This window comes from Malaclemys terrapin, chromosome 3 (assembly GCF_027887155.1).
Source record: "Malaclemys terrapin pileata isolate rMalTer1 chromosome 3, rMalTer1.hap1, whole genome shotgun sequence".
Taxonomy (NCBI): Eukaryota; Metazoa; Chordata; order Testudines; family Emydidae; genus Malaclemys; species Malaclemys terrapin.
In genome coordinates this window covers 104,316,835-104,330,084 of record NC_071507.1, presented here as the reverse complement: position 1 = coordinate 104,330,084, position 13,250 = coordinate 104,316,835, and the positions used below count along the sequence as shown (strand labels likewise).

At 43.0% G+C, this 13,250-nt stretch overlaps 1 protein-coding gene across 2 annotated transcripts; it reads left to right on the top strand.

Moving 5' to 3' along the window:
* Positions 1–1,500: 1,500 nt before the first annotated feature.
* On the top strand, positions 1,501–12,482 carry ABRACL (ABRA C-terminal like). Of its 2 annotated transcripts, none has more exons than XM_054021440.1 (3): positions 1,501–1,643; positions 9,521–9,587; positions 11,941–12,482. In XM_054021440.1, the coding sequence occupies exons 2-3, from the start codon at positions 9,527–9,529 to the stop codon at positions 12,123–12,125; spliced, it is 246 nt and encodes an 81-aa protein (XP_053877415.1). In that variant the 5' UTR covers positions 1,501–1,643; positions 9,521–9,526; the 3' UTR covers positions 12,126–12,482. The 2 variants fall into 2 exon arrangements, with proteins under 2 accessions (XP_053877415.1, XP_053877414.1); XM_054021439.1 differs by lacking the exon at positions 1,501–1,643 and adding an exon at positions 3,267–3,339.
* Positions 12,483–13,250: the final 768 nt, after the last annotated feature.

Genomic DNA, 13,250 nt, shown 5'->3' with positions numbered 1-13,250 from the left:
GAGGCACAGACAACCATCTGTGGCTTTTGGTCCAAACCCAATAAATTTTTCACAATGTTGGAAGACTGTACACAAAACAAACCTTTATTTCTCCAAATATATGAAGAGAAGGGAAAAAGTTACATTTTTGATAGCACACCATGGGAGAGAGAGGAAATCTTGCATTGTATCCCTTCTTCTTTGCCTGTAGATTGCTTAAGTAGACTGTAAGTTCTTTGGGGGCATTGACTTGGGTTCTTATGTCTGTAAAGCACAGCACACCTTTGGATGGTATATAAATAATAATATTTCATTTTGTTAGGGCTTATCTGTCAGCTGATGAATGCAAAGTTCCTTGAGTTTGTGCAGGAAATAGTACATTATTTGCCTGACTGGCTCTAGCCAAAAATTGTCTCTCTGCCCACAAAAAGGTGGATGGCAAGTTGCCAGGGGCGGCTCTATGTATTTTGCCGCCCCAAGCACAGCAGTCAGATGGCTTTTGGCAGCATGCCTGCGGGAGGTCCGCCGGTCCCGCGGCTTTGGCGTACTCACCGCTGAATTGCTGCTGAAGCCGCAGGACCGGCGGACCTCCCGCACGCATGCCGCTGAAGGCTCCCTGACTGCTGCCCCCACAGCGACCGGCAGGCTGCCCCCTGCGGCTTGCCACCCCAGGCATGCGCTTGGTGCGCTGGTGCCTGGAGCCGCTCCGATGGCAAATTAATAAAAAATACCAACATAAAAAAAATCCCTGCACAATGGGAGCTTAGAGACTTGCCTGGAGTTGATGCTTCTGTCATCCCTGTCAATGGCTGAATTAATTCACCTAGAAGTGTCTGGCTGACAGCTCTGTGGCAGCCTAACGACTGTGTGTTATGGGGTCCAGTGATGGTGCAAGTGTAGTGGTGAGGTAAAAAGAACAGGAGTACTTGTGGCACCTTAGAGACTAACAAATTTATTACAGCATAAGCTTTCGTAGGCTACTGCCCACTTCTTCGGGTGCATATAGAGTGGAACATATATTGAGGAGATATATATACACACACATACAGAGAGCATCCTACACCAAGGCAACATAGAAAAATATATTACAGAATTAAATGCTGGTCATGAAAGAACAAAAAAAGTGATTTAAGTCATCCTATCCCTTTTGTTGTCATTGTATCCTGGCCCCCTCCCCACTTGGTGTTGTAGCTGCTGCTTGAAAGTCTGATGTTAAACGGGCATGGGGATGGATGATTTAGTTTGTCCTACAAGTCCCAGACCTGGCCTCCAGGCAGCACTGTGCTTAAATCTCCTGAAAGTCACCTTGGGGGGGGGGGGAGAGGGGGAGAGGAATCTCCTGCAGCAGACAACAAAAAGATCAGGGAGAGAGGCTGCTGGGGGGAGCAATAGCCCCTGCATGACCTCTTGAGCTGAGGCTGTACAAAGGCAGACTCTGGGTTGAATCGCACTCCCTCCCCATGTCCCCCCCCGCCATCCTCATAGGCTTCCCCATTCATGTGGGCGGCACTTTCTCCCTGCATTTGAAATATACTTGTTGCAGCACTCTCTGCCTCCCTCCCCCAGCCACCACTTCCTTCTCCTGCACTCAGCATCTCAGGCCACTCCAAGAGGGCTCCCTTCTGATTACGGCAAGAAAAGCCGCCGGGCGGGCAGATAACCGGGTGAGTGGAACCTGCCCGTCACCCCAAGCCGCGGGGAGCACTGTGCCGGGGAGGAGGGGACGGGGCTGGACTTTGCACACCGAGCCTTCCCAGCACGCGGCCGCTGAATGACTGCAGAGCCGCAGCAAGGGAGCCCGCTCGCGGGGCAGGGGCTGAGGGCGGCGGGCTGTGGAGTCTCTGGGGGCCGGAGCACAGAGCGCTGCTGTCTCTGTTCCCGGGGGAGCCCGCGGCAGTGAAAGGGGCTGGCTGCACCCTGCGGGCAGCGCTTCCGCACCCGGGACCCATGTGACACCGCACTGCACAAGGCTGGGGTGGGATCACCCTGCTGTGCCAGTCGCACGCTCAGTCCCAGCTCCGGGGAGGCCACATTCCTCTGCCCTCCCTGGACTGCCCGCGCCGTGGCAGTCCAGGGGATGGAGCAGAGGGGGCTGCCCGCATGCGAGGCTCTTTCCAGACGAGGGCAAAGGAATGTGCGGCGTGTGTCCCCTCCGGGTCTGTACTTTGGGGCGCTGCTGCTGCATTGGCTTGTCACAACCCCACCAGGTCACACTCTCCACGCCCCGCACCTCCTGGCCTCCCACCGGCTGCTTTATTGCATTTCTGATACATGCTGCCCTTGCTAGGCGGGAGACAAACGCGGAGGGACTATGCAGGAGAGAGCGGAATCTGGAGTCAGCAGGAAGGCAAAGCGCACGGGCTGAAGTGTAGCTAGAGCCTATACTCGATTGTCCTACGCTACTCCAAGAGAGGCACCATGACCAAATAGGGTGTGTAGTATATATATCAGGAAGGAAGTTAGTCATTCTCCACATGCAGACCTATTATTTACTGAGCACTAAGCTAATGCAAAGGAATGTGCTTACGGCCCTTTAAACACAAACGGGGACCAAATGCAGGTTTGTTTAAAACTAAATTTGCAAGACCACCAGAGAGTTCCCTGCCAAGTCTGACTCATTTGGAGAGGGTTTTTAGCAGTTTTTGAAGCATCTCCTTTGGAAGAAGAGCTTTTCTGCTTGTGTTTCAATAAGTCCTTTACAACAACACTCAAAAGAAATCTCTGTCTCGTGTGAGTTGTCAGATCTCACAGCTTTGAGTTTAAAGGTCAGCAGACAGGTTGGTCAGCAAAAGAAATCATTTTACTGCATTCTCACTCTGTATGCCTTCTTTGTAATTGTTATGTTTAAAAATTTTGCTCAAAGGGATGGTCTCTTGAAATGGCCATCTTACACTCTGATCCTGTAACAGAATCTTCTAACAAGGCCCCCTCATGAGTTCTATTGACTTCAGCAGGATTCAGTGAGGAAACAGGGTTCTTGCTAGCAGATCTTCAAGCAGCATCGGAACTTTGGCATTATCATGGTACTGCAGTGGTGCCATTGTAGTTAAGGTTGCATCATGATTTCTGTTTAAAGATGGATCTTTCTAAGTCCTCTATAATTGACATGCTTAGTCAGATTCCTTTGAAATTTGGTGTGCCTGGAGAAGTTGCAGGGTAGGGTTAATGATACAAATTTAGAGTCATTTGAGCGTGGTGTTTCAGAGATCTGTCTTGAAATAAATAGCAATGTTTCAAAAAGTTTCCAGGTGGTGTGTGTGTTTGGTTTTTTTGTTTGGTCTTTTGCACAGTGCTAGGGATCAAACTGCGGATGTGATGTGGGTCAAGAAGATGGTCTCAGTCTGCCAAGTTTTACCCAAGGTAGTGCATGGCATCCACTAAATCTTTGGGGGACCTAAATTGAGAATGTTATTTCATGTACATTTTTTACAATAGGCCTACACCAATAAGAAAAATGACTAGACCTGTTTCCATTCCTGCTGTTTTATATGCTTTAAAGCTCGAGGCTTACCAGTGCTCTAAAATCCAATTGGTTAATCAGCTTGCCTGGAAATTTGGTGTGCCTCAGGGGGCTCTGGGTAGCATTAGTGATGCAAATTTGGGGTCATTTGACTGAGAGGTTCCTTAGTTACAGTCCTCTACATGCACCTCTCAAAAACCCAGATTCTCTCTGCCGCCTTGTACATTTAAACTGAGAGCTACTAAAGTCTGGATGAATGACATGCCTCATTGAGATTGATAGTGGTGAACTCAGCCTTCAATTAATATAACTAAGCATAAATTAATGACAAGCCCCTACCTAAGACAAAAGGAGTTACGCACCGAGTGACCGGAGGTTGCTGCAATTAGTCAATCATGGGTGGCAATTTTATTTGGGGGTGGGGGACTGTAATCAAAGTATCTTGGGGAAAAAATAGAGGAGGGGGAGTGGTATTAGGGGGTGGAGGATTGGAGAAACACGGGGAGAGTGGTTTGGGGCTGCAGCAAAAGGAGTGGGCTTAGGGGGATGAGTGGTAGAGGAAGGAAGAGAGGTGAGGGAGTCCTTGCACCCCCCAGCTCTGCTTGTGTACCCCATCCCTGCACCTGCAGCTCTGCCAATGCATCCCAATTCCCCCACAGTTTGACCCATGCATCCCAACCTTCCTGCACCCCAGAGCTTTGCCAATGCATCCCACCCCCCCCTGCACTCCACAGTTTGACCCATGCACCTCAACCCATGTACAAACCCTTCACATATCCACCAGTTCCATTTGACAATAAGATCTTTGGGGCAGGGACTTCTCTGTTTTTATAGTGCTGCAGTAGTGCCACTCTAATTGAGGTTGCATCATGACTTCAGTTTAACAGGTGACCTTTCTAAGTCCTCTAAAAACTGACAGTTGTATTTCTTTGAAATCTGGTGCCTCAGCAGGGTGCAGGGTAGAGTTAGTGACCCAAGTTTGGGGTCATTTGAGCTATGGGTTGCAAAGATATAAGCCCTGAAAAAATAGCTATTTTTCAAAAAGTTTCTAGGTGGGGTCCCTTTGCTCAGAGCTAAAGATCAAATTATTGATGTAATGCATGTCAAAATGGTTTCAGTCTGTCGAGTTTTACCCAAGGCAGTATCTGTTCCTTTATACCTGTATGCACCTCATGTATACCATCAGATGTAATACTTCATGTTGCTTGCTACAAGTTGTCTCTTTTATAATGTGTTTTTATTTTATGGGGAGGTTTACTGTGAACACAGCAGAATAGGCAGTAGCCAGAGTAACCAGAATTTTTATTATATATCAGGTGGGGATGAGCCAGAGAACTTTGTTGGGGGTCTATGAGGGGATGACGGGATAACCACAGAGAGAGCGGTTGTGGCTCTGGAGGGGACAGGAAATGAGGATGGGTAGTAGATAAGCCTTGGATTGGTTGTTTGAGAAAATCTGTGTGGAGGTTTGGAACTGACACCACAGGTACCTTGATTGCTGAGGGAAAAGAATTTATAGAAACGTGTGTGCTGCCAGGCTTGCCAATATGTGGATTCTGGGTGGATCATGAAGTGACAGTTTTAGGTTTGAGAGAAAGATCCTTTGAACCTTTTTCAACAGATATACCCCAGGTGTCAGAACTTATATTTTTCATTGTCATACCGTACACCTTTTCTGGTCAGCCACAAACCCTCCCATTTCCTATTTAATGTTCTTCCAATGCTTCTTCCATATTGTTGCTGTAGCAATTTTTTCAGAGAAAATTATGACAGCTCCTGGACACAAATCTTTGATGCAGTCCAAATCTGCTCACTTACATTTTATGAGGTGTACACCAGGAATAAGGCACAGATCATTTCTACCAGAGTGAATCATCATAATGTCTGGTAGATCACAACCTCTTACGTCACTGGTTAGATGCTGCAGAATGAGCAAAAGATGATGCCAGTTCAGGACACCTCTCTCCATCTAATCTATCTGTAATCAGCAATCTTCATGTCTTGGCGTACTCCTTGCTCTCACACAAACTTTTGCCACCTCATGATCCACCCAGAATCCACATATTGGCAAGCCTGGCAGCCACAAGCTCCACCATCAAACTATTCTGAAACACGACCAGGAACACTATTCCTCTGTAACATAGCTGTCCTTCAGTTGGTGGTATATTGTCCTTTTGCAGAAAGTTGAGTTGAGCAAAACGCAAACATTTCAGCAACTGTGGGGTTAGCAGAGTAAATGTATGGGTGTTAACGGAGCATACCGGGGCAGTGCGGAAAGAGGTTAAGGTTGCATTGGTAACCTTAACTGTGCATTTCTTGGTTTTCAGAAGTTTGAGTTTGCTTAATTGAGTGTTCTGCCAGGGGACGACCTACCACTAAGCAACCTTAACTCTGAATTAACATACATTTTTGCCATTGAATTGTAATAGTTTTAGCACTAGATTAGCAGTAGTCATAAACCTTACACTAGCATATCTCAGTAAATACAAACATCATAAAGCTTGACCATGTAGGACCAATCCTGATTCTACTGAAGTTAATTGAAAGTTTAGTGGACATTCCCACTTCAGTGGGAACAGGTTCAGGCTTTTAATCTAACATAGCATTACACCGAGTAGCTGTAACATCAGATACTTTAGACATATTTTTGGTGATAAAAATGATGTACAAGTGATTACAATAATAAAACCTAGTTTTTCTACAGTGTTTTTCATCAGTAGATCTCAAAGAACTATACAAAGAAGGTAAGTATCATTATTCCCATTTTATAGATGGGAAAACTGAGGAACAGAGAGGCACTGACAACATATTTCCAGGTGTGCAGGCAAAATAATATTACACTCTTCTGCTAGGCAAATTTCCAAAGTGAAATTTTGTTTTCCTAATACCTGGTGAAAATCATGTTGGATGCCATACACAGCACTAGTATAATGAATGTTAGAGTTGACATTTGCTTTGACATTTGGCATGGAGGCTTTATTCCAAAGTAAAGTGAATAATATCTAAGTATTGCTTAAAATAATAACTTTGTGTCCATTCTTCTAGTTATGCACGCCTTATACAATCTCCTTTGACTTTTCATGGGAATTTTGCATAAAGAAGTAGTTCAGACTCAGGCTCCAAGATGTTCTTTCCTAAACGGATGGTGGGGGGAAATTCTAAATTAATTTTAAACAGTCATTTTCAAATATAAGTCAATGATACTACTTACAGTAGCATGCACTACACTTGGTAATGTTTGAAGGATCAGCTCGTAGGCCTTAAGCTCCTTGGGACTTGGGGTATGTTGTCTTCTGTGTCTTGTACAATTCAAAGCATTTTGCCATCACTTTAAATTAAAATAAATAAATAAATAAGTGGAACATCAAGTTTGAAGAATTCATTTGCTCCATCAGCTAATATAATTAGAACTTTGATATCATGTTGCCATTTAATTTTAAACATATTTTGAAGAGGTGGTAGCACTGCAGCATCTGCTGTTGGAATATTGTTCAGCACTTGCTAATATCCACTTGCATATTCATGATCAGTCATATTGTCATGCTTTAGGGAGGAAAAGTAGGCTGGATGAGGTTGTGTGTGCCAAATCCCCTTAACCCATGCACATGTGAGGAGCCTATCTTCCTATAAAGCCACAAAGTTGGTGGAGCTGGCTTTTCTAATAAACTTTTAACACAAGAGGAAGGAGTTATATAACACTGAAAAACTAGCATAATAGGGTGCCTCCCATGTTTATTGTCTCAATGACTCCATGCCAAACTTGCTCACTTTATATGAACAAAGATTATTTTTTTCTAGATACCAAGTTTGCAAACTGAATCTGGGGTCTGAAAGTCACATTTTGTCCCTTGCTCTTGCATGTGTAATAAAGGATCTGAAAGTGGGACTAAGCTAAAGATTCTTTTGGTGCATGACAGAGAGAGAGAAGAACCCCGTCCATGCTTCCATAGTGGAATTTGCTTTGCTGGGCTAACAGGAGTTTAAAAGTAGTAAAAACTTACTGTTGTCAAGTCAAAAGAGAGTTGATCTGACTTAATACACATATGGAACAAATCTGTTAAATAATAAAATAATAAAACCTATTCTGACCATCACTGCCCTATGACTATTTGATAAGACACAGTCAAAAGGGTTAAGCATTTCCCATAAAAGTTCTGGGGTTTTAGCATATAAAGTACTTCCATGCCATTGTTGGCAGAGAGGTAATGGTCCCCATCTATCTTCCAGGAGCTGGCCATGTCCACTGGACCCATTCAAGGTGTCAGATTCTAGTGAGATGTGCAGTTTGCATCTCAAAATAACCCTTATCACACTTGCCAAGTCAGGTTTCTTCGTAATTGCTTGTTGATGTACATCATACTACACTACATTGTGATCTTTTCAACTCTTACTGACTAAGCAGGGTCAAACCTGCTTAATTTGTCGGTGGTGACCGCCTAGAAAATGCTAGGTGCCCCAAGAAATGATGTCGATTTAGTAGGTGGTCCTCTACCCTCTGCATCTGCATCAAGTATCAGCATGGTGCAAGGTCATATTGCCACTGCCTTTTAAATTAGGTGCAAGAGACCCTGAAAACTTGTGCACACTATAAATCACATGCCATTTTTCAAAAGCAAAGGGTTATTAACCCTGGTATTTTGGCCAAATAACAATTTGGGTAATTACGGTCTTTTTACCAAATAAGTTATTCTTCACTTCCTGCCCTAAACTATTGTATAGCATTGATTGTTGCCATATTTCACGGCAAAGGAAGTTGCATTTCAGTTGGCCAAGAGAGTCTTACAAATCATATCCAGAGGCAAATTTTGTCTTTTAATAGTTCTTTGGGATCACTGTGAATGAAAGTAAATATTGGCATCATTGTGATAGGGCATTTGTCTAAAATTTCCCAGCACTGCTAAAACCAGTTCAATTCACTGGCAATAGTAAGGTGGGAGTACCAGTGTAGATAAAGTACCAGTGATCACTGGCCTTTTAACCCCCCATGTTGTGTCCGTCCTGCTTTGAGCAGGATTAGGTTAGTTTGGGCCAGATCCTCAACTCAAGTGAATTGGCTTAGCTCCATTGACTTCAATGGAACAACTCTAATTTATACCACTTGATGATCTGGCCTGTGGACCTGAAAACACCAGTGACTGCCTGGAGCCTTTTCTAGAGTGTTCCCAAGGTTGCTCCCACTGGTGGAGCTGCACTAGCTATAGTAATTGTGGGAAATTTTAGGGGGAAAACCCCTTTTAGGGAAGACACAGCTATTAAGTCTTTGCCATGCATTTCACATTAGAATGCCATGATAATACCTTAGAGATTACAAACGCATGACTGTGGGCCCAAAGTAAGGTGCTGAGACTCCACACTGATGCCATATTGCAGGCAGAAAGATGAGAGGTTGGCAGGAGGCAGGGAAGACTGACAGGGTAAAACAGTCAGGAAAGTTTTAAGGGCTACCTGCCTGTCACATGATCTAGCAGGGGATTTAAGGAAAGGATGTGTTGTCTTTCAAGGGCAGCTGGCTGAGACAGGCAAGGAAAAAGCTTCTGGGGACTGAAGTTGGTCAGATGAATTGCTTTGTTTTGTGGTTGGTGTTCGAATAATAAATTGTGCCTGGAGACAAGGGCCTGAAATGGACTCAGGTGTGGCACTGGCTCTTTCCTGGGCTGGTGAAATAGTCACCAGCGTACAAAGATATACAATATTGTCAAGCCCAGATGTTCAAAAATCAGGACTCGCTCCCTAAATATAATGAGATTTTAAAAAATTAATACATTTGGGGTTCTTTTTTATTGGCTTCTAGGCTTTGAGCCTACAGAGTGCATTTGTGTCACATTTTCAAGCTTTCCTCTGAAACTATGAGGGCTAGAAACCTACTCTTTTTAATACTAAAACCTGCTTGTCACATAATCACGTCTCCAAAATCTGGGCTTTGAGTGAAACATCAATATTGTGAGAGTCATGATAAAAGTATGAGAATTGACAACACTGGAGATATATAAACAAGGATCAGATCAGATGAGTTAAAAGAAATTGCAGAGATTGGTCTTAATACCTTATATCTATCTAAATGTACATTTACTCTATTTGTAGACTACAATGAATGTGGAACATGAAATTAACCTCTTAGTCGAGGAGATTCGGCGGCTGGGGACCAAAAGTAAGTACTGTAATCTCACTGATCACACAGGTCTAGCCTTACCATGTCAACTTGTGAACGTGACATGACTCATCAGCCAAGAAGGCTTGGGCCCCAGTTCTGCAAAGACGTACATATATGTTTAACTTTGACTTCAATGGCACTACCCACGTTCCATAATGGGAACTACTCTTATGCATGAAGTTAAGTACATGCATAAGTCAATCCAGGTTGGGGGCCTTGGAATGAAATCCTGACTCCATTAAAATCAATGGCAAAACTCCCATTGACTTCAGTGAGGACAGGATTTTACCCTTGGTCATTAGCTGGATGGGAGTCTTCCAGTGTCAGCCCAGGTGTTATAGGAAATAACATTCTTCCCTTTGAAGTGAATATTGAAGTAATGATTCAGCATGATAATGGCATAGAGAGTACACTCATAAAGTTTGCAGACAATACCAAGATGGGAGGGGTTCCAAGTGCTTTGGAGGACAGTATTAAAATTCAAAATGATCTGGACAAACTGGAGAAATGGTCTGAAGTAAATAGGATGAAATTCAATAAGGACAAATGCAAAGTACTCCATTTAGGAAGGAACATTAAGTTGCAGACATACAAAATGGGAAATGACTGCCTAGGAAGGAGTACTGCGGAAAGGGATCTGGAGGTCATAATGGATCCCAAGCTAAATATCAGTCAACAGTGTAAGACTTGCAAAAAAAGCAAACATAATTCTGGGATGTATTAGCAGGAGCGTTATAAACAAGACACGAGAAGTCATTCTTCCACTCTACTCTGCGCTGATTAGGCTTCATCTGAAGTATTGCGTCCAGTTCTGGGCGCCACATTTCAGGAAAGATGTGGACAAATTGGAGAAAGTCCAGAGAAAAGCAACAAAAAGAATTAAAAGTCTAGAAAACACAATCTATGAGGGAAGATTGAAAAAATTGGGTTAGTTTAGTCTGGAGAAGAGAAGACTGAGAGGGGACATGATAACAGTTTTCAACTACATAAAAGGTTGCCACAGGGAGAAGGGAGAAAAATTGTTCTTGTTAACCTCTGAGGATAGGACAAGCAGCAATGGGCTTAAATTGCAGCAACGGTGGTTTAGGTTGGACATTAGGAAAAACTTCCTAACTGTCAGTGTGGTTAAGCACTGGAATAAATTGACTAGGGAGGTTGTGGAATCTCCATCATTGGAGATTTTTAAGAACAGGTTAGATAAACACCTGTCAGGGATGGTCTAGATTAGGGGTTCTCAGCCTTTTTCTTCCTGAGGCCCCCCCAACATGCTATAAAAACTCCTTGGCCCACCTGTGTCACAACAACTGATTTTCTACATATAAAAGCCAGGGTCGGTATTAGGGGGTAGCAATCAGGGCAATTGCCTGGGGCCCCATACCACAGGGGCCCCCGTGAAGCTAAGTTTGGCTTCAGCCTTGGGTGGCGGGGCTCAGGCTCTGGACTTCAGCCCCATGTGGTGAGGCTTTGGCTTTCTGCCCTGGGCCCCAGCGAGTCTAACACTGGCCCTGCTTGGCAACCCCCCTGAAACTTGCCCACAGCCCCCAAGGGGGCTCCGGGCTCCTGGTTAAGAACCACTTGTCTAGATAATACTTAAATCCTGCCACAAGTGCAGGGGACTAACAAGATGACCTCTCGAGGTCCCTTCCAGTCCTATGATTCTATGATGCAAGGGAAGAGTGCTATTGTAGGTGGTTGCTCAATGTCTTTGAAAATAATTTCCAAATTCCATGAACTTGCTTAGAACAAAGACTATTCTTTTCACTGCAATATATCACATTTAACATTCTTAGAACTCTACATTTAAAAAAAAGTGTCTATAATGATAAAATAAGAAATTGTGCAACTAGGATCTGGTTTGCTAATTTGTTATTCCAGTTTTATGAAAGTGTAACTGTTTATTTCTATTTATTTTAATAAAAAACCCTATTAATTAAATTTTGTTTATACTGCTTGTTAGAGTGAATGTAGATTGAGTGATTGTTTTGAAATTAATTTGCACCACTTCAAGAGAGCTATTTTTGTGAGGCAAGGAGGGACACATTAGCTTTTCAATTTGGACTTTAAATGTTAACCAGCACAAGAAACTATTTTAAAACAAATCAATTTCTACAGCTCCAATAATAATTTCTTACAGTGCTTTTCATCCATAGATCCCTACTTTACAAAGAAAGGTAAGTATCAGAGTGGTGAAGTGGCTTGGCCAAGGTCACACAAAAGATCATTGACTGAGCTGGAAATGCAACCCAAGTCTCCTGTTGTGTTTTGACTGTATTTCATATCAATACCTCCAAATGGTTCTCCAACTGAAGGACAATCTGCATGTGTTGTAACACTCCTATCTCTGATTTAGATGCTGATGGAAAGCTGAGTGTGAAGTTTGGTGTGCTCTTTGCTGATGAAAAATGTGCCAACCTCTTTGAAGCCCTAGTGGGCACTCTTAAGGCTGCAAAACGAAGGAAGATTGTTACTTACCCAGGAGAGTTACTTTTACAAGGTGTTCATGACAATGTTGATATTTTGTTACTGCAGGACTAACGCAGTTTGCACTTATCCTGTGTATCAATTAATTTGTTTCAGGTAAATGATATGCAGACATTTAAGATCAAGGCAAATCATCCTAGTGTGTTTTGATGTATTTTTCTAGAACTTTATAGTAAAAAGGAGACTGTCTTATTTTGGAAAATATTCCTTTTTGTATTCCTTCTGTGAACATTACTGTAAATGATTGTAAGGTAAAGGACACAAAATTCCTCTTTTTAACTCAGGTAATGCATTTTTAAAATGTATCTCTCAGTTATTGTCACCATGAAAGAAGAGACAGAACTGGTAACTTATCTGTGTTTACAAACCAAAATCTGCTGTGAAAGTATAAAATAAAACATGCCTAAATGTATATAATTGTTGTTGTTTCCTTTAATTTGTAGAAAGCAAATAGAATTACTCTAAGTAAAAAGGCTAAATGATTGCACTGAAAGTGAGCTAGAGAAATGGAAATAGTTTTGCAATATAATGCCACATTTTATTTCAAAATTCCATGGGAAGGAGGCAAGAGCAGGAGAGGTGAACTGCAGAATTTGTTTAAATCAGGAAATGGACTTGATTTCCCCGATCATAAAGATTAACAATATCGATCATTAGAGGAGTTCAACTTGATCATCTTCAGTCTTGTCTATGAATTTCATGGAATCTTCATTCTATTTGATTCCTTCTGTGTAACTAAAACAAGAAGTGTACTTGTCAGCATGGATCACCATGAATTTAACAGGAAATTTGGCTGGTGAGAAAGGTAAAAATAACCTGAACTGGCAAAAATAAAGCAAAGAAAGTTGTTGTTTTTTAGTGGAAATAAAATGTTCTAAAGAGTCAGATGTGTATATAGGTTGGCTTCAGAGTGGTCTGTGTGAATGGACTGGGTCCTTACTCCATCATCAGCAAAGCACAGAATGGAAATAATTTACCCCTGTGTTACAGTCACACTAGTTCACCTCCCCCACTACACTGAACCCCCCTTAGTTCAGATCCAGCCCTGCCACTTCTGCACCACCTCTGTAACCCACTACCCTCCTCTGAGTAGGGAGAGGCCTGGCTGAAGTGGACCTACAACCCAGCAATTCCCCATTGCTTCTGGCCCCATAAGAGTTGTGATGGGGGAAGCACAAT